At 41.2% G+C, this 20,828-nt stretch overlaps 1 protein-coding gene across 6 annotated transcripts in view; it reads right to left on the reverse strand.

The window, feature by feature from the left end:
- Window positions 1-796: 796 nt before the first annotated feature.
- The window catches only part of LOC116174774 (titin), a 114,897-nt gene continuing 94,865 nt past the window's right edge, over window positions 797-20,828 (reverse strand). For 3 of the 6 annotated variants that reach the window (XM_031492761.1, XM_031492764.1, XM_031492766.1), the window contains 16 exons: window positions 16,869-17,225; window positions 16,639-16,815; window positions 15,989-16,483; window positions 15,667-15,939; window positions 15,428-15,619; window positions 14,128-15,382; window positions 8,833-9,530; window positions 6,694-8,464; window positions 6,437-6,643; window positions 6,232-6,392; window positions 4,085-6,184; window positions 2,774-3,959; window positions 2,323-2,703; window positions 1,601-1,698; window positions 1,370-1,550; window positions 797-1,325 (listed from right to left, as the gene is read on the reverse strand). In XM_031492761.1, the coding sequence (XP_031348621.1) occupies window positions 1,219-1,325; window positions 1,370-1,550; window positions 1,601-1,698; window positions 2,323-2,703; window positions 2,774-3,959; window positions 4,085-6,184; window positions 6,232-6,392; window positions 6,437-6,643; window positions 6,694-8,464; window positions 8,833-9,530; window positions 14,128-15,382; window positions 15,428-15,619; window positions 15,667-15,939; window positions 15,989-16,483; window positions 16,639-16,815; window positions 16,869-17,225 (9,639 nt within the window). In that variant the 3' untranslated portion in view covers window positions 797-1,218. Of the gene's footprint in view, window positions 1,326-1,369; window positions 1,551-1,600; window positions 1,699-2,246; window positions 2,704-2,773; window positions 3,960-4,084; window positions 6,185-6,231; window positions 6,393-6,436; window positions 6,644-6,693; window positions 8,465-8,832; window positions 9,531-14,127; window positions 15,383-15,427; window positions 15,620-15,666; window positions 15,940-15,988; window positions 16,484-16,638; window positions 16,816-16,868; window positions 17,226-20,828 lie in introns of those variants that run through there. The other 3 variants (XM_031492765.1, XM_031492763.1, XM_031492762.1) reach the window with 3 other exon arrangements.

Raw genomic sequence — 20,828 nt, forward strand, 5'->3', positions numbered from 1 at the left:
AAACCCACGCCCCAACAAGGAATCACTCGGTCTTAACACCGCCAAGAGAGGAATTGTTACCTCAACCTCAGCATCCGCGCCATGAGGGGCGGAGCCACTGTTTACCGTTGATCTGAGATAAAGTAGCGACACTGAATAAAAAGGTAACCCCCCTGCCCCCAGCCCTGAAAGACATTTGAGTTTGTCCTAGTCTTCCATACTCCAAGCAAGTGGCCGACACAGGATGTTTGGACTCAATCAGCCCCAGCAGTCCCCTCGGACTTGGATCATTCAAGGGAATTGTATGTTTTTGGAAATTGAAATGATTCTCAGGTACACCTGACCTGAAACGTATTGCATCTAAAGTGTCTATTGCTTAAAGTTCTATCGAAAGTCTTTACGACTGTTTTTTTGTAATGGTCAACCCCATTAGTTTGAAGTATGTGCAAAACAATGTTAGGGTTGCAACATGAAACGGTTCAACCTTTTATCTTTCGCATTTCAAGAACTAAGTATTTCCATTTTGTTTTTTTTGCACACGTATACTTCATTTGAATTGTTTAGTAAAATTTTCATACCTACAAGTACAACCATCTATTTACATGTAATACAAACGCACCACCGTTTCCCAAGCTCTGTAACTATTTCTACACGAGTGCAGTATGTGAAAACTACAATTAATTTTATTCCAACTACTACGTTACCTTTTTAATAGAGTTAACAGGTCACTACTTTCTGCGACAACAAGTGTTAATAGATCTCCAACAGCTATATTAAAGGGTTAGAAAATAAGTAGTTGAGTTGTCATCTGAAAGCGTTTAATAAGAGAACAAAACAAATCACAATAAATACTGTATAAATAATAATAAGTAACAAACATAGATCAGCAAAACCAAGAAACTTTACCCAAAAGATACATATACAGTAAGATGAAAGTTGGAGTATACACGAAAGGCTTAAATTTAATAACTAAAAGGTAAACTAGAATAACACTATACGTTTTTTTGCGAAGCATCCAAGTAACCGTTTAGATTCACTAATTAGGCACATGCGAATTTTTTTACATTACTTGATACAGTCAATTAGTCAATCCTCCATTAAATCCAATTAAACAAACAAGGCGAGAGAAAGAGAGTGCGCAACTAAACCACGAACTATCTTCACTTTGTGCAAAAAAGCTTACAATGTTTCGGCAAGCGTTTTTAGACTAGACGTGTAAAGTGCATATTCCTCCACCCCTTACTTTATGTACTGGGAACGGCGCTCACCTGGAACTTGTAGAGTAGCTGTCGTCCCGACGGCTCCGATTTGGTTTGACGCGGTGCAGGTGTACGAGCCGGCGTCTTCTGCAAGTTTGTGTTAGAAGCTGTTTGCAACAAGGCGCGCTTACCTGGGTAGGCAGTGGGTATGGTAAGACGACAAACGCCGTTCCTGTAATGGATTTGCAGATCCTTCGAGTTTTGAATTATTCGTCCATTTTTCGACCAAAGTACTGAAGGTGTAGACTCCGATTGCACTATGCACTCAAACCTGGCGGATTGACCACTCACAACAGCTATGTCACGCAGTGGCTGAAACAAACTTGTTAATCGTACGCACTTGCAAATTGGCAGAGGTTTACAGTTATGATCATAGGGGGCCGTTTCGGATGTGCAGTGTTTTGTTCTCGATTCACTGGTGTGGTTGGCGCACTCGAGTGGTACTCGGCACTTCTGATACCTACAACATGCAGGCATTAGAATTATAAATCGGGGTATTTGTTATTGTTCAGGCATAGAGCACATCTTTCTGATTAAAAATTTTATTATTTGTAAGATGCCTTCCGCTCCGTACTGTTAGTCAGTCCAAACGGCATGCGAGAAATACGTGAACGAAGACGAGAGGATCAAGAAATATGTGGCGAAATGACATTCGTGAGTTGGAATACCGATGTCGAAATATCCAATATTGTGCTCATTTTTTGCTGTATAATACAAAGTTTTTCTTTGTGCCCTTCAAAAATTTATGAGGCAAAAATATAACACAAGCAGGGCACAAAATTTTAAAACAATGGGTGGGGTCGAAATCTAAAAATATGAATATCTCAAAAACTATGAGCAGAAAAATCTCCACAATACAGTAACATATAGCACTAAATGAGCAAACAATAATTGCATATATACCTCGATATCGTATTCACGGACGTAGGGTGAAAGGTTCAACAGCACAACACCTGCCGTTCTGAATGAGACCAAGAGACAATAGTGTTAGAAAAAGAAAGAACTAACTTTAACTGAGCCTGCAAAAGCGTGGAAAAGTCAGCGAAGCGCACACCCAAAACGTTAGTGAACCGTAATCGGCTACCTGCGTTAAAAGCAGGAGAAGTACTCGGCAGACTGGGAGATATCGATACGGGACTAGTAGACGATTGCTCCCAACGAGGACTCAAATATCTCCTCTTTGCGTCACTCTCATACTCGGACATCTCACTTTCAGAAGTGGGATCCCACTTGACGCTTTTATGAGTCGAAGTCTTCGACGGCCGAAAACTGGGAGTAGAATGGCTACTTTCGTGGTAGACCGGCATCTCAATGTCTCCTGTGCGTTTGGGTGGCTCGATTATGGTCTTCTTCGGAGTCGGTATCTCGCCGCCCTTACTTTGGCCGGGCAGAACGATACCGAATTCGTAACCGAAGTCGTATTTGAAGTAAATTAACCCAGTGTCAGGGTCCACGTGTTTAGTACCTAAAGGGTAGAAGCGTACATCGGTTAAAATACCACCACCTGACAGAAGGAATTGGCGAATCGTCCTTACCGTGCTGGGCGGCCCTTGTTTCCTCCCTGTACACTTGGGGGCTGTCTTCAGTTGATTTCTTATTTACATCAGTCATAATATCGCTAACGAACTTTTGCGCTTTGGACTTGAACGTGTGCGTCATGTTCTCCATGTTCTTAGAGGCTATCTTTGTGACCGTCGCCGGGGAGTAACTGTACTGTGGTGGAGGGCCTGGTTTTAGAGGTTGGACGTTCTTGCTGTGACTATTCATAACTGGTGGTTGAGTGTCGAATTCCATGGGCGAAATAATTCTCTCATTCTTGACAGGTTTGATAAAGTGCTTCGAGGGAGGTACTACCTTGCGATAACCGGGAAGGTCGTTGTCGCCCTCCCCAGGCACCCACACGGACTTGATTCGCGTATTCTCAATCTCGCTGTCGTAATCGCTTTCCCTCATTTCTCCCTTGACGAATTTCGTTGGGGTCGCTGGAGGTGGGACTCTCTGCTTTTTATCTTTGCCGAACGTTATGACTTTGCGAGTCTGCTCTAGACTAACGGTGCGATGACTCGTTTCCGTTGACTCTTTGAAGTGCATCACGTTTGACGTTTCGGTTTGCACAGCGTTCTGGTACGGTGCACTTGTCGTCGACCGGTAGTACTGCGTGGTTTTGGGGGCGAAACCGATTTCGGGTGGTGTTCCGGGTTTCGGTACCGCCGGTTTGGCGACGATCAGTTCTATTCCCGGTGCGGATTTGGGTGTGACCGGTTTTGGTTTGTGAACGACCTGGGAAATGGACGACTTTTGACTAAGTGTTTCGCTCAGCTTCGTTGCGGCGACCGGTTTCTCGATCGGCTCGAATTTCGGCCGGGGCGGTCCGCTGAAATGCGGCGGTTGGTCGAATTCGGTTGGAGGCGTGGGGCTGCGAGCACCAGTTTGCGAATGCCGTCCGCTTGGGGTCAGCACGGGTCTCACTGGTTTATAGCAGCGGTCCCCACCGCCCCACACCGAACTCATTCGGCCTTCGTAATCACTTTCGTAATCGCTTTCGCGGAATTCGCCCTTTACAAATTTGGAGGGACTAGGCGGAGGTGGAGCTTTCGGCTGTTTCGGTTTGGGCGGATCTGGTTTGTAGGGGAAGGGTTCCAAGCTTGAGTCCCGATCACTCTTATATATCGTCTTACTCTTGGTCGAAACACTAGTAATAATGGGCGTGGCGACCAGCTCCTGTAAAACAAATTGGCACTTAGACTCGCAGCTTGAGGTGCCCTGGCGAAAAGCAGGTGAACATGCTGATAGTGCGAAAGAAAAACAAAATTAAGTGAATACGACAAACATTCACACAATCGAACCTTCTTTTGTGCTGAAGATGCCGGAGTATGTTTCCTGTAAACTTTAGGAGTGGTTGGTTTATTTATGGATTGGGATTCATAAGTCATTTTCTGACGGGAGCTTTCGGAACTGGTGGAATAAAACTCCTGCCTCAAAGTTTCATCTTGCCTATGCTCAAACTTGGATATTTTCTTTCTCAGTGTAAATGGCTCGTCTGTGTCGGCCATGTAGCCGTCCGCACTCGACTTTGGTTTCACTTTGGGAGACTCTGGCATGTACTTCACTTCGGATTGCACATACTCGGGAGGCGTGCCCGGTTTTAAAAGCGGTGGAGATACCTCGCGCTTCTGCTCGAACTGTTTCCTTATAAACGACGTGCGCTGTTTTCGCAGCTCTTTATCCTCAACTGAAACGCTAGAGGTAAACACTGGGGGTTGCGTATAGAATGGTCTTTCAAATGGAGGTTCGACGGATTTGGAACGAACAGTAAATTTGGGGGCGTTCACATGACGATAAGCCGGTTCCTCATTGTCGCTAGTGCTCGGCTTCCACCTGACGGCCATCCTGGAGGTGTCAAGGTCGCTTTCGTAGTCGCTATCTGTAAATCTCCCCCTCGCAAACTTGGAAGGTGTAGGTGGAGGTCCCGGTTTTACAAGTTGCGGTTTCGGAGCAGCGGGTGTAAATAGCATCGGTGGTGGCGCAGATTTCTTCGGTGGTGCAACTGGCTTGTATGGTCTCGCGGGTACAGGTGGGGGTTGGGGTTTCTCCTGTTTAGGCGGAAGAGGCGGGGGAACTGAACGAAATTGAGGCGTACTTGGAGCCGGTGCGAATCCTATCTCCGGAGGCGGTCCCGGCTGTAAGTACACCTCGTCGGTGATATCCTGAACTGAAGCCGGTCTGATAGGAATTGTCTCGATTTTGTAGGCGGGTTTCGGTTCCTCAACTTGCGATGGTGGCGGCCAAGATTTGATTATTTCGGAAGGCTTGGCGCTGTGCTCGTAAACGATATTTTCGTGGTGCATCTCGCTAGAGCTGCTCTCCATCGTCGCGTAACCGGTTTCGTGAAGGTCAGTCACTTTCGCAACGTAGTGCATGACCGGTGTCGGAATGACTTTGCTCTCCTTGTACACGGACTCAGTCTTGGTGTGGACGGGAATCCACTTCTTCTCCAACGTGGTCTGAGCGGACCAAGATTTGCTTTCCTCGGGCCACGTATGCTTGTGCGTCTCCGACTTGTGAGCCCAACTCTTCTCCATCGCCCGCCCTTCGGCGGATGGTTCTGAAAGCGACGAGATCGGTCGAGTAGGTAAAGGCGAGCTGACAAGAAGCGTCCTATCCGGCTCCTTGTGCGGCGTCCAAAGCTTTTCCATCTCTAAGGCCTCGGCGGACGGCCTCGGCGAAACTGGTCGCATGGGAACTGGCTGGGTTTTTGAGTAGGAATAATCGTGCTTCCTAATCTCCTGATGCTCACTTCTGTACACATCCTGTTTGGGAGTAAAACAAATTTCTGGCGGTGGTTCCGGGGTTAAGTTAAAAGGACTTGGTTGTGGATGAAACGAAGAGAAGGAATGATCGATGAGTTTTTCCGAAGTTTTGATTATAGGTGGAGGGTGATAGTCTACCTTGGTGGTATCCTCAAACTTGGTGTAAATATCAGATTGAAGGGGAGTGCCCTTTGGGAGTTCCTTGGGTACCGGCTCTTCGTGCTCTTTCATTTTCTGCACAAAATAATCTAATGAAGACTGCTTAGATATTGAGGTGGTTTCAATTCCGGTACTTTCCGGTTGAGGTGGCTGAATGCTTATTTTCTCAATGGTGGTTGGAATTAATGTCTCTTTGTGATCAATTTGGTGGAAAGGTGCTGGTGAAAAATCGGCTGTGTTGCTTTCCATCTTAAATGTCTTAGACTCTTTTGACACTGTCGTTTCTGTTACTGTGGAATATTGCGCTTGAGCGGAAGACTGTGATTCAGATATGTGACTTTCAGTTGATATGTAAGATGCGGGAGTACTGGGCCTAAGGGAAATCATACTAACAGGTGCAGGTTTAGAAATTTGGATAGGGACGGTTTTGGGTTGTGGTGCTGAGTAAGTTTTCTTTGATTGTTCTGCAGCCTGCGCCTTTAGAATTTGATCAATAAGAGTCGTTGCGATAATGTGGTACTTACCAAAGTTTCGTGCTTGTGCACATCTTCAAATACAACCGTTTTGACCACTTCCACCATGGTATCCGGGGTTGGTTCGAACACTGCAAAGTCAGCTATACTTTGGGCCTCTCCTCCATCGTTTACTGCCTTGACCATATATTTCCCAGTGTGACTGAAATCAGCTACGCACAACAATGAGAGGAACCTTAACCCAGACATCACTTACCATTTTCGATTATTAAAGTATGCGAGTTTCCTTGAACCAGTATTTTGTACGGTTGAAGCAGCACCTCCTTGATCGGCTTATCGTCTTTAAACCAAGTCACCGTTGGAGTTGGAGTACCGGTGACCTCAACATCCATGTGCACCCGATCGCCTTTCTTCACAACTTGCGCTTGAAGTCGTCGACCGAAAACTGGAGGGAAAACTGTTTCTAAAAGTGAAACGCTTACCAAAACTGCATTTTATTTTTAAATCTCTTACTTCTGACTACCAAATCTGATGTACTAACGGCCGAACCAGCTTCATTAACCGCCGTACACGTGTAACGACCACCATCACTGGTACCCACGTCCTTAATCTCCACTCTGACCCTGTTGAGCTCGTAGGATACCGTAATTTTACCACCACTAACCAACGGGACACCATTTTTCTCCCATTTAACGGTGGGAGTCGGGCTCCCGTCAATGATACCTTCCAACAGTACGTCAACGCCTTGGTCGACGATTTTCCCCACAATTGGACTGGTAAATTTCGGCGGTCTCGTTTTTCGCTGAACCGGTAAATGCGATGCGGATACCGTAGTCTCCTTAATCTTACTTGCTTCTCCGATTTGAACCGTACTCATCGAGTGTTCTTGAATGACGCCGGGTTCCCTTACCTTGTGATACTCCTCCCTGAAGTGAGACTCTTGCACCTCGGGGGTCTGTTCGTTCACCTGCTTTATGGTTTGCGAGTCTTTAGCGATGTATCCATGCGTCTGCACATCCGGTTCGGCCGTACCACTATTTGTAACAACAGTACTCTTTGAGGATGTAGACGACTGTACGAACACCTCCCGTTTTGAGCTGTACGAAGCGGCATCAACCAGTTCTTGAGCGGGCACTTCTTTGGGCTCCCCCATGACCGTTTGACCAGGCTTCACCGACAAAGTGGCCGTACAAATTGCCTTCCCCACCTCGTTCTCAGCGATGCAAGTGATCGTACCGGAATTCTCCTTTGTCAGATTCGTTATGGTTAAAACCTGTCTTTCGCCAGAAGTCGACACCAAGAACGCTTTCCCAGATACAGCTTCCTCGTTAAACAACCACTTCACTTTCGGCGTGGGTTTCCCAGAAACTATGCACTCGAACTTGATCGTGGTATCTTCGAAGGCTTGTCGGTCTGAGAACAACTCCTTAAACTGAGGAGCTGTCTTAATCTCCTCATACTCCTTAGCTTCCGTCGGCTTGAATGACTTGACAATGAGCTGCGCGAAGCACTTGGCGTCACCGTTCGAATTGCTCGCCTTGACCGTATAAACGCCTTTGTCTTCGGGTAAAATTTTCTCAATTTCCAACTTGACTGTTCCATCTTCATCGTAACTCAGCTTGTAGTGCTGGTTCAATTCAATGTCATCGTTATTGAGCAACCATTTCACACTAGGTCTCGGTTCGCCGACAACGTTAGCTTCGAACACAACTCGGTCTTCTTCAGACGCCAAAACGTCCGACAGCAGCTTGTTGAATTTTGGCGGGGAACCTGTCACCTTCTTTTCCTCCTGGGTGTCTTTGGGTGCGGTATCGGTCAGTGGGGTTACCGTTAACGTGCACTTACTGGAAGCTTCTCCGGCCGAGTTCAACGCAACCACCCTGTAATCTCCCGCGTCTTCTGCGAACGCCTCCTGGATTATAAGCGAGCAACGGTCCCCTTGGAATAAAAGCTGGAAATCCGCCGATTCTTTGACCGGTTTGTCGTTGTGGTACCATATCACTTCCGGCTCTGGCTGTCCAACAATCACGCAGTCGAGCTGTACAGTTTTTCCATCGAACACGGAAATGTCTTTTAACGGAACTTGAATGGACGGTTTGATTGGCTCCATATCGCTTGCCAATTCCGAATCGGAAGTTTCAGTCGGTAGGCGGCCTTTAACGGTGACGTTGCACGTACTTGTGGATTCCCCGACGTCGTTTAGCGCCGTTGCGACATAAGTCCCGGCATCTTTAGGAAAAGCTTCAGATATAACAAGTGTGTGGTGATTGTCCTCGCTTTGGAACTGCAAACCAATTTATATTTAGACCGCGACTTGTGTGAGCTATCTTATATTATTAATTTTAAAACGCGGACCTGACCCTATTTTCACCGTGGTTCCTCGGATTACTTTTTTTTTCTTTTCAGTCACAAATGTATTTTGGTTAGTAACGGGCTAAATTTACATTTAAAGGTGTATGATAAAATAAATTGCTGATAAAGTGGGATTTTTGCCAAATTGTGGTGTGAATGCTCAGAGTGAGGTGGGTGCACTAAAATGTCACAGGAATAGAAATTCTCGAAGTTTTTAAGTGAATGAACCTAATTATTCGATTGTGCCCAAAAGTCAAAAGGTACGCCTGGGTCTAATTTATAAATAATAGTTTGACCTACCTTAAGTTCTCGCGTTTCCTTCACTGGCTTCCCGTTGTGTGACCACGTTAAACTGGGAGTGGGCAATCCTGAAACCTCGCATTCCAATTTAATCTTCTGTCCCGCTCTCGCCATAACATTAGAGAGAGGGATAGTGAAGAATGGATTTTCGGTTTTCTCCCACGGCTCCACGCACAGATTTGCGGTCGTCTGAGCCATTCCGACTTGATTAGTCGCTTTGCAGGTATAATCCGCTTGACAATCTAAATGTATTTCATCAAATCTCAAAATAGCCTCTCCGTTATTGTACGTAATGCCATAATCTGGACAGTTGTCAATACATTCGCCATTTTTGAACCATTGGACGGTCGGTAGCGGATGGCCCTCAACCAAACACTCGAATTGAAACTTTTGGCCTTGCTTCGTGAACGCCGGTTCGAGGTGCTTTACAAATTTCGGGGGAATCAACTCTTCTGGAGGATGACTTTCTTTAACGGTTAGTAAGGCGCCAGTCTCGGCCGTTCCAAGCCGATTGGTAGCTTTGCAAATGTATTTAGCGGAGTCCTCTGTAAATGTCTCCTCGATTGTCAAGGTGCAGGTCCCATCTTTAAAGGAGGTTTGATAGTCGGGATTATTTCCTATTGCAATGCCATCTTTGTACCAAATGACGGTGGGTGTCGGATTACCGATTACTTGGCAGATGAAGGTGAACTTGGAGCCTAAAAAAAATCGTCTGTCAGGTTTATTGGGTAAATGTATAGTAACGTTATCAAAAGATCGTGGAGACTGTGGGCCAAGTACATTGGTTGTACCTACTGTGGTCCTGCTGAGGCAAATAACCATAACTTCTGAGAGTGGTTTATTAACTAATGCACAGTATCAAATTGGTTAAACACAGTCTACAGTGAAACCTAACTTCTTCAGTATTTATCGTTAGAGTTTTGATTATAATCTTTGTTTGTGTTTATTAACTACCCATATTCATTTTGGAACTTTTGCTTTTTCTACATTTTGGTAATTCACATGCTGATTATTATTTTTATTTCCATTATATTGTCGATGTTTCTACAGCTATACTATTACTACTCGTATTTGCTTTTGAAGTTCTCTATCGATTACGGATTATGCTGACTACCTTAAATTTTCATTTATTTGAGTATACCATATTTTATGTTAATGTTGTTTGCGTAATATTTCAATTCAGGATTTCATTTTTTTTTGTATTACTTTTCATTTGTTTAAACCTTTACTTTTGATTGCATATATTCAACATTTTTATTTAATTTAATGTGTTAATCTTTTTCTTGCGTGCAATTTTCTACCACTCACAATCAATCTTTCATTTTCGGTACCTTTTTTAAAAAATAATTGTGTATGTCACTTTCTTTCATCATTTAATTACGATATATTATTTTAATACGTTAATTTAAAAAGTAGGAGCAACGTCAGTCGAGACAGCTTCATCAACTGTGTTCATAAACAGTGTATGCACAAGATCGGGAGGGACTACATGTGATCATTTTTTAATTTGTCTTGTGAAATTGTGAATTACACAGACACCTTAGATTTTTTTAAATAAACCACTGTAATCCATAGCTACGTCCGTTTTTAAAGAAATATTATTTTAATTAAATATCACTCAGTATGCATCCACTTCTATTCAATTTTTTTTATTTTTCCCATCACATACCTACGGGGCAAGCTATATTATATTATTGTATCACTTAGCACAAGCCACTCTTCTTCGTTTTGATTATTTTTATTTGTTTTTGGTTTTTTTGATTTTCCACAGTTTTATCTTTCGTGTGGTTTATTTCTTTTCATTGTTATGCTTTTTGTAAACCTTGTTTTGTAATATCGTGAATTTTGGCAAAGAAACTTTTTGAATTGTTGCATATTTTTTCATTTCTAGTATAATCTTACCATTCAAATTTTACTTGAAATTGTGGATTAAGAAATATGTTTAATTTAATTTAGCATTTCTTTTGAATTTTTCGCTTTACTTTTTTGTTTGATTTTCTCAATTATTTTTATTAGTTTGAATTTTAGCATTTTTAATTTTAAAGCCTATAACCATTAACCTTCGAGCTACATTCTTTAATATTTTGTTGTTTTTCTTATGTTACATTTTAATTCTCAGTATCTCGCTTCCATTTTTCCGTTTTGCATTATTTGATTTGGAAATGTTTCGATTTTACAATTCCTCACATTTCTAAATTATTTTACTCGTGGTTCTCTTTTTAAACATTGTTACATATTAACTATTTTTTGATTGGAAAAATTCTTTTACATTCTTACATTCTCTTACATGCTTTGCCCGTTTTGACTTGATTATTTTTTATAATTACATATTATTTATTTTTCGTATTTCACGAATATTTGACAAACAAAAAGTGGACATTTATTCGGCAGGGGAAACCGGGGATGGTTTGGACACGGGGTTACAATGGGCAGCTTCAAATTTCCCGCCCTACTGTTAATTGTACTGCCAAAATTGATTGTACAACATATTGACTTTGTGTACTTTTTGGCAGGTTTTTTTTTGTAACATACTTTAATGTTTTTATTTTTGTCGTTCCATTTGCATGTGGACGTTCTTGTTTTGGGTACAGTGGGCTGAAGTAATGACGGGTCGTTAATTAGTAATCAAATGTTCATTTCTATTCATTTAATTAATCTGGTTGAGGTTTTTTTATATAAACACAAAATGATTATTGCCTGTTTATTGTAGCTTGTATCTTTGTTTATTTGTTTCGTTGTAAAAAGTTTATTTCCAAGAATTGTTAAGTTTAGGGAATGTTTATCGCTCATGACAGTTCAGATTTGATTTATTGGGCACTTCGTTTATTTTTATAAAAGGTTAATTTAATTAAGTCGAGATGCAGTTAATCGGAAAAGACTTGGTTGTTTTCGTAGAAAATTGTTTAGATAATTCCGCGTAAATTCTGCCTGCGTGACTGCAGAGAGCGTACTTCTGCAGAACGTATCGAATCGGCACCTGAAGAAGCAGGCACTCTTGTGGATCCTTCCATTACAATGAGCTGTTCAGGTTCAGCAGAGATTCATACGCCAGTTTCCTACACCAATTCCTTCTACAGATCGGTGCAACTAAAGTTTTTTGTTTCATGCACTGAATTCCTATCCAAAAGCTAAGCCACGGAAATTAGGAGAAGGCGGGCGTGGGAAGAGTGTGATCGCCACAGACACACCGGAAAAGGAAGAATTCGAACAAAAGGAGACATTAAAGATGACAAAGAAGGTCAAGCATGTGAAGAAGAAAGAATTTAAAGAAAAGAAGAGATTCATCGGATGAAAACATGGGAGACGTCACCTGGAAGAATTCTTCTTCTGAATGGGAAGAGGATGAACGTTAAGATGTTCCTGTCGTTCTGGAGTTATGGAGTCCGGGCATCACTCTTGCGCCGTGAGAGAGACCGTTGGAAGGGTGCGCTTTCGGCACCTGGCGGGTACTACGCGTCTTGCGTTAGATTCAGTCATTACCCCGTCCCGAAACGTATTGCTTTACCGAAAAACAACATCGCGCACGAAGTTTACTCACTCCGCAGCCCTCGGAAGCGATCGCGCCGCACCGAAAAAAAATCGAGAGTTACGCAGCCATAACGGCTACTGATTCTGGAAGTACCTACCACCTGGCCGAATATCTTGTCCTTCATGCACCCATCCTTCCTAATGCCCAGTCGGCGGTTAAGATTAAGGAGTTAGGCTATTTTCTTAATTTGCATATTATGTTTAATAAAATTATTCATTCATTAATTTTGTTTTTCTTTTTTTCTGTTCTTTATTATTCGATTTACACTTACATAGTATAGGTTCTTGTTTCTTTGGTGTATCTTGGTAAGTTAATCATTCTTTCACTTTATCTTTGCTTATATTTCGCAATTTTTTCCTAAAGGTAGGAAGTAGGCGATAACTTAAAAAGTGGAAACACTAAAAGTATCTTAACTGTTTAAATAGTCTGTGTTTTAGATACGTTTATTTTTTCCATTTTTTAGTTATCGCCTACTTCCCACTTTTAAAAATTGCATATATACCTACTTTTTTAGTTTATTTATTTAGTTTTTTATTTATTACTATTTTTCACTGCGTGTAATTAACATTTTATTTGTGTATTGATATTTTCTTTAAATTTTATATCTTTGTGTGTGGATCAGTTAAATGGGAAGAGCTTTCATAATTTTACTAATCTTTTTAACTTTCTTTAATTTAAATATTTTTTTTATTTTTTAACATTTTTATTTAGGGAATTCGTACTTAATCGATAACATTCGCGAAATCAAAATATTGAAACCCCTTTTTTTGCGTGATTTAATTTTTGTTTGCATTTTTATATAAATATTTTCAGTTTATCGCGTATTTTCCAAAAGGCACTCTTTGAATTGTTTAATTTTATTTCTCTTTTCTTGGTGCATAGTTTTAAAATTTACTTAATTATTATTTTTTATATTTTGCATTATTTGATTAGGAAACGTAGCAAGCACATTTTATTACATGTTTTTTTCCATTTTTACTTGTTATTGTTTTCATATTTAGTTTTATTCTTTATTAGTCGCATGTTTCACAGATTTCACTAAATGTCTCCGTGTTGTCATTTAATTCTTTTTTTTTTCTGATTTTGATCACAAAAATGACAGGTTAAGTATATGAAAAACAAAAAGGTCATCAGAAAACTTTAAATGCCTTTAATTTTTGGTAAATGTATAGTGGGTTGGGTTGGGTTGGAAGAGCACCCTTGGCTGAAACACCGCCCACTTATAAATAAAGACGAAAAATAAATAAAAAACATTCATAAATTAAAACCTACGGACCACCGGATTTAGTCGGAACTGATTAAATTCGGCTATTTTTTTGGTTCAAAAAGGACAGACCGATTACACATAGATTATAATAGAGGGGCTGAACCCGATTCTGAACAAAACAAAAAATGAAAGTTTTGCACAATGCCAAATACGATTTTTGAAATAATTTGTATAAAAAAATCATAACAAAGGTAATTATTTTTTATGTCTACCGAACTTCCTAAGGCCACAATTGCAAAACAGTTAAATTTCTACAAACAAATGTAGGTAATTAATTTAAATGCTAATTTGGCGACAAAATAAAAGAAATTCTCATCAACCATTTTTACGTAGACAAAAATTTTTGTCCATGACTGATTTTTGCTAAATTCTATGTTTCTCGCAAATGTGTTACTGCCATGTGGTTTTTTTAAAATTTGATTTCTTAATAAACAAGAAGAAATGATGCGCATATACCTAATGAAGAACGAGTACAATATAAAATACAATCATAACATACCTTCTTGCAAAACGGTGTCATTCAGCGGTAGAATAAAAGTAGGCGCTTCCCACACACCGGAACCATCAATTGTCGTCGTCGAACTGATAGTCTCCACGACTGGCGTCTGGTGCGCTACTTTGGTAACCTTCACAACTTCAATTGTTTGGGTCATCACCTCCTGTACGTTGTCCGTTACATCGACCGATTTGACGGGAATTTCGACTTGTGTAATTGTGACCTCTTTCGGTTTTTCTAATTCTAAAATCCTCATTTTTTGCGCGAGCAGTTCTTCTTGGGCCAATCGTCTAGTCTCCTCCTCGACTAATCTTTGCGTCTCGGCTACCCTTCTCGCTTCCTCCGCCGCTAATCTTCTCGCCTCGAGTTCGGCTAACCTCCGCGTCTCTTCCTCGGCCAACCTTTTGGCTTCGGCCAATTTTTGTGCTTCAATTGCGGCTAACCGTTTCGCTTCTTCTTCCGCTAATCGTCGCGCTTCTAGTTCGGCCAACCTTTGCGCTTCGGCAATTCTCATCGCTTCCTCTGCGGCTAATCGTCTGGCTTCGAGTTCTGCTATCCTCTTCGCCTCTGCTTCGGCTAACCGTTTCGCTGCTTCTTCAGCTAATCGTCGCGCTTCCAGCTCGGCCCTACTCTGCGCTTCAACAATTCTCATCGCTTCTTCTGCGGCTAGCCGTCTGGCTTCGAGTTCCGCGATTCTCTTCGTCTCCGCCTCGGCCAATCGCTTCGCTTCGGCTTCCGCCAACTTCCTCATCTGTTCTTCGGCTAACCTCCTCGCTTCTGCCTCGGCAGCACGCCTCGCTTCTTCATCTGCAATTCGCCTGGCCTCCGCTTCGGCCACTCTCCGCGCGTTCTCGGCGGCCTCGGCTGCCGCCCGCGCAATTTCGGCTTCGGCCTTCGCCGCCGCCAGTAACGCATCCGCGTGCTCTTGTTCGACTCTAGCCCTTTCTTTCTCCTCATCGGCCGCTCTCAGATTCACAATCAGAGATTGTAGCTCTCTGCTAATCGAAGTAAACGACTCCAACATTTCCTCATTGTGGATGACAACCTGCGACGACCTCGAGGTGATCTGAGGTTCGTACAGTTCCGACGCGAGAGACGTTATCGTCGCAATTCTCTCGGCTTGCTTCGCCTCGCCCGGTTTCAAAAACTGCTCAATTTCGTTGAGGAGCATTTGCGCTTCTTCTGGTTTTCGTACTGCTGTAGACCTCCGCGCGATGGACACTAAGATGTGGCTACCTTCCTTAAACCAATCCATCGCCTGGAAAACTGAAGTGAACGGAGGAAGCCATCTAAGTGTACTTACCTCGTCAACTATCGTGAAGTATCGTATGCTGAGGTTAATGAGGCGACGGGAGTCATCAATTTGTTTCTTCAGGGCGTTCCATCGCTCTTGTAACTCGCCCAGTTGGAAATCAATGTGGGGCGAGTGAATGTGACCATCTTCAATTAGCTTCCTTCCTTCTTTGATGAAGGTATCAATTCGTTGGTTCAGCACCTGTAAAATTCGATTAGGGTTTGTTCAACAGTCATAATCAATCTTACCTCGGCCGTCTTCTCAAAGTAACCAAATGCTTGGGAGGTTGCTTTGGCTGCCGAAAGAGATTCGCCATACTGACCCCTAAGCTCCTTCAGCTGATGGCTTAACTCATTGATGGCTTCGTTAATATGATTCAAGTCTGTGTTAAACTGGCAGTAGCGTCGGTGAGCTTCGAGCATGCTGCTTCTCTTGCCGTACATCTCCTCCCAGTTGTTCTTGCGAATTGCGATTTGATGTTGGAGTTTCGAAATGTCGTGCTCCGCTGCGCCTTCGGGTTCCTACAAGCTCGAGGGTGGGGAAAATCTGAAGTCACGTGTAATTAATTACCTGTTTGTTGATTTTGGAGACGAGCTTATCGCAATCGTTTTGGGCATACTTAAACATTTCTAAGATTGCCAGTCGGGAGCCCTCCTGTTCCAGGATGACCGTGTCGACCTCCCCCATGTCCCCTGACAGGGGCTTGGTAAAGCACTGCGAGTTGAGGTCTTCCACCGTTCTATCCATATCAGCCAAATTGTTGAAGTAAGTCATGAGCATTTGCAGTAAAATTTGGTAATCGGTCGTAACTTCGGCCAACTTCTGGTTAAGCTCTAGCAGCTTATTCTTCACGTTGAGCGTCGACTCGTCAACTACCGTTGCTTTGGTGATCAGCGATTCGACCGCCTTTATTCTTTGTTCCACCTCATTCTGGGCCCTTTTCACCTCCGGGTAGACTGTCTTCAGTTTGTACTCCAGAAATTCACTTACAGCTTCTGGTTTCGACGCTTCCGTGGTAATTACGGGATACAGTTGCGAATCTAACTTCGTTATCCAATTTATCGTCTGTAATTTTAGAAACTTAAAGTAAGCGAATTGGTAAATAGAGAGGAACGCAACAGCGCACGTGTCACATTCTTTTGATCTAAAAATACCCTTTCGGAGTTTAAGCAAAATTGTGAGGATGCCACGTCGAAAAATTTGTTACAAAAGCGTCTTACCTTCGTACTCTCGGTCATATTTAGCTCTAATTGCATTTGAAGCTCGCGTTTTTCAACGACCGTCGTATGGAAAGTCTGCCAGTTGCGTGTAACAACCAACTGTCTCGCCGAGAGCTTCTCCAGAACGGACTCGACGCACATGCAGGCACGTTTAGTATCAAGGTAAGGCTCCGAGACCTAACGAAAATAACTCTTCAGCTGGAAACAATTAACAATTTGACGGTGCTCACCTTACTGGTCGCATTAATGAACGTAATTCCTGTATTTTTAGCCGACTGATACAGGGGTATCAGAGACTCCCATTTTTCTTCTAATTTGTTAACTTCTTCCTGGTCGATATCCGTCGGGGAGTTGTTTAATTTATGCTCGAGTTTGTCAATTTCCCTATTAACGTAATCGGCCTCTGTGTGAAACTTGACGTAGATTGCTGAAAGGTCGAGCCGAGTTTCGAGAATGTTTTTCAGCTTCAGCCAGAGCTGGTGAAGTTCCTCGACTTTCGAGTCGACATCTCGACGCTGATTGTCTTCTAAGTATTCTAACACCGGTGGTAATGTGAGTAGCAGCGCGTTTATTTCGTTTCCTTTCGTCTAAAAATACAATTGTGGGTAAATTAGAGAAAGAAAGTTCAACCGGATGACAACATATAACGATTAGCTATTTATACGGGATTAGGAAAATAAACATAAAAAGTCGTTCCGATTCTACCACCCCTTCGTAGCCTTTAGAAACATTTCAAAATTAATTTGTTGACTGCAATTTTCAAGCTAAATACAATGGAAGGGATGATTTTTCTCGTTGTAATATTTGATACGTGTGATACCAAAACACCCTACGACCTGCTCGCCCCAAGGTCCAAGAATCAAAACTCAACAATTTAGGGTTTTGAAGTAAAGATTCAGCATTCAAGATATATAAGCGCCAAGACTCACAGATCAAGATTTAAAAGTCATGATTCAATAGTAAAAATCCAAAGATCAAGATTCAAGAGTCAAGATTCACTTGCCAAGGATCATGAATTATTTGAAGAATAAGTTTGAAGAGTCGAAATTCAAGAGTAAAGGTTCAAGATGCAAGAGGAAGATTCAAAAATCCAGTTTGAATTTTAAAAGATTAAAATGTCAGGAATTATGACTGGAGATCCATCTAGTCTTAGAATTTACGATTTAACAATCAGAGAATCCACATTTGAGATACAAGATTAAAGGGCTAAGATGCAAGATTCAAAATTTAAGATTGATTCTAGTATTAAGATTCACGATTTAGAAGTCAAAAGTTCATAGTTAATATTAAATGGTTCAAGGGCCAAGATGCAAGATTCAATATCTCCAGTCTCAAAAATGACGATTCGGGAATCAAACGTCAGAATTAAAGAATGAAGATTCAAGAGTCTAGAGTCAAGGTTCAAAAGAGCCAAAATTCAAGTGCCCAAAATGGGTGTCGAAGATTCGAAGCTCAAGATCCGAGCTTCAAAATTAAGTTTCATGACTCAAGAGTTCAAATCGAATATACAAGATTCTAGGGTCAAGATTCAAAAGTCCAGATCGAGTATCCAAGATTCAAGCCTCCATCCAGACTCAAGATTTACGATTTAGATATCTCAATAGTACTGGGATTTAAGAGGATACGCACTACGCAGATTTAAAGGTTGAGATTCAAAAGAGAAAATTTAACAATCAGTTCAGATTGAAGGATAAAGCTTTCGCTCTTAAGTTGCAAGCCACGAGATACAAGATTCAAAATTGAACTGCGTCCAGAATAAATCCAAATTCAAGAGTCAAGTTGCAAAGAATCGGGATTCAAGAGTAAGTTTCAAGACTCGAGTTTCGAGAGTCAAGAGTCAAGATTTAAGTGCCAAGATACAAAGAGTCAAAGTCAAGATTAGAGTTTTAGATTTTAAAAAAACTTCAAGAACTAAGATTTCAGAGCCATCGCTCAAAAAATAAGATTCAAAAGTATCGATATACTAATCAGAGCTCACCATTCAAGATTTAATACTCATGGGCTTCAAGGCCCATGAATTCAAAATATCAAAAGGGTTGAGATTAAGTACACACACCGCAATAAAGATCTATAAAATTAAAGATACAAGATTTCAGAGCTAAGATGCAAGATTCAAAATTTAAGATTGATTCCAGTATTAAAATTCACGATTTAGAAGGCAAAAATTCAAAGTTAAGAATAAATGGTTCAAGGGCCACGATGCAAGATTCAACGTTTCCAGTCTCAAAGATGACTATTCAGGAATTAAGTCAGGATTCAAGAATCACGATACAAGAATTAATGGGCCAAGGTTAAAAAAAGGCAAGATTCAAGGGCTCAGAACGGGTATCCAAAATTCCAAGCTCAAGATCAAGATCAGAGCTTCAAAATTTAAGCTTCATGACTCAAAATTCAAGAGTTTAAATCGAATATGCAAGATTCCGGAGTCAAGATTTAAAAGCCAGATTGAATATCCGAAATTCAAGGGTCCATCCAGACTCAAGATTCAGGAATTAGGAATCAAGAGTTCAATATTCAAAACTCAATTGTAATGGGATTGAAGACTAAAGATACGCATTAAATAGGCAATATTCAAAGGTCGAGATTGGAAAGGTAAAACTCAAGAGCCCATCTCAAACAGTGCAGGTTTCCCAATTAAGATGCAAGATTAAAAATTGAAGAGTCAGCTTCAATCTAAATTCAAGAGCCAAGAGTCATGATCAAAGAGTAAGTTTGAAGACTCAAGATTCGAGAGGCTAGACTCGAGAACCAAGTCTCAAATGTCAAGACAAAAGAGTCGCGTTTCAAGAGTCAAGATTTAAGAGTCAAGATTTAAGAGTCAAGTTTTAAGAGTCAAGATTCAAGAGACAAAATTCAAGAGTCAAGATTCAAGAGCCAAGATGCAATAGTCAAGATTCAAGAGTCAAGATTCAAGAGTCAAGATTCAAGGGTCAAGATTCAAGAGTCAAGATTCAAGAGCCAAGATTCAAAGTCAATATACAAAAGTCAAGATTCAAGAATCAAGATTCAAGAGTCAAGATTCAAGAGTCAAGATTCAAGAGTCAAGATTCAAGAGTCAAGATTCAAGAGTCAAGATTCAAGAGTCAAGATTCAAGAGTCAAGGAGTCAAGATTCAAGAGTCAAGATTCAAAAAGATTCAAGATGCAAGAGTCAAGGTTCAAGAGCCAAGATTCAAAAGTCAAGATTCAAAAGTCAAGATGCAAGAGTCAAGATTCAAGAGTCAAGATTCAAGATTCAAGTCAAGATTCAAGAGTTCAATAGTCAAGATTCAAGATTCAAAATTCAAGAGTTAAGATTCAAGAGTCAAGATTCAAGAGTCAACATTCAATAGTCAAGATTCAAGATTCAAAATTCAAGAGTCAAGATTCAAAAGTCAAAATTCAAGAGTCAAAATTCAAGAGTCAAGATTCAAGAGTCAAGATTCAAGAGTCAAGATTCAAGGGTCAAGAGTCAAGATTCAAGAGTCAAGATTCAAGAGTCAAGATTCAAGAGTCAAGATTCAAGAGTCAAGATTCAAGAGTCAAGATTCAAGAGTCAAGATTCAAGAGTCAAGATTCAAGAGTCAAGATTCAAAAGTCAAGATGCAAGAGTCAAGGTTCAAGAGCCAAGATTCAAAAGTCAAGATTCAAAAGTCAAGATGCAAGAGTCAAGATTCAAGAGTCAAGATTCAAGAGTCAACATTCAATAGTCAAGATTCAAGATTCAAAATTCAAGAGTTAAGATTCAAGAGTCAAGATTCAAGAGTCAACATTCAATAGTCAAGATTCAAGATTCAAAATTCAAGAGTCAAGATTCAAAAGTCAAAATTCAAGAGTCAAAATTCAAGAGTCAAGATTCAAGAGTCAAGATTCAAGAGTCAAGATTCAAGGGTCAAGAGTCAAGATTCAAGAGTCAAGATTCAAGAGTCAAGAGTCAAGATTCAAGAGTCAAGATTCAAGAGTCAAGATTCAAGAGTCAAGATTCAAGAGTCAAGATTCAAGAGTCAAGATTCAAGAGTCAAGATTCAAGAGTCAAGATTCAAGTCAAGATTCAAGAGTCAAGATTCAAGAGTCAAGATTCAAGAGTCAAGATTCAAGAGTCAAGATTCAAGAGTCAAGATTCAAGAGTCAAGATTCAAGAGTCAAGATTCAAGAGTCAAGATCAAGATCAAGAGTCAAGATTCAAGTCAAGATTCAAGAGTCAAGATTCAA

This window comes from Photinus pyralis, unplaced genomic scaffold (assembly GCF_008802855.1).
Source record: "Photinus pyralis isolate 1611_PpyrPB1 unplaced genomic scaffold, Ppyr1.3 Ppyr1.4_LG6, whole genome shotgun sequence".
NCBI lineage: Eukaryota > Metazoa > Arthropoda > Insecta > Coleoptera > Lampyridae > Photinus > Photinus pyralis.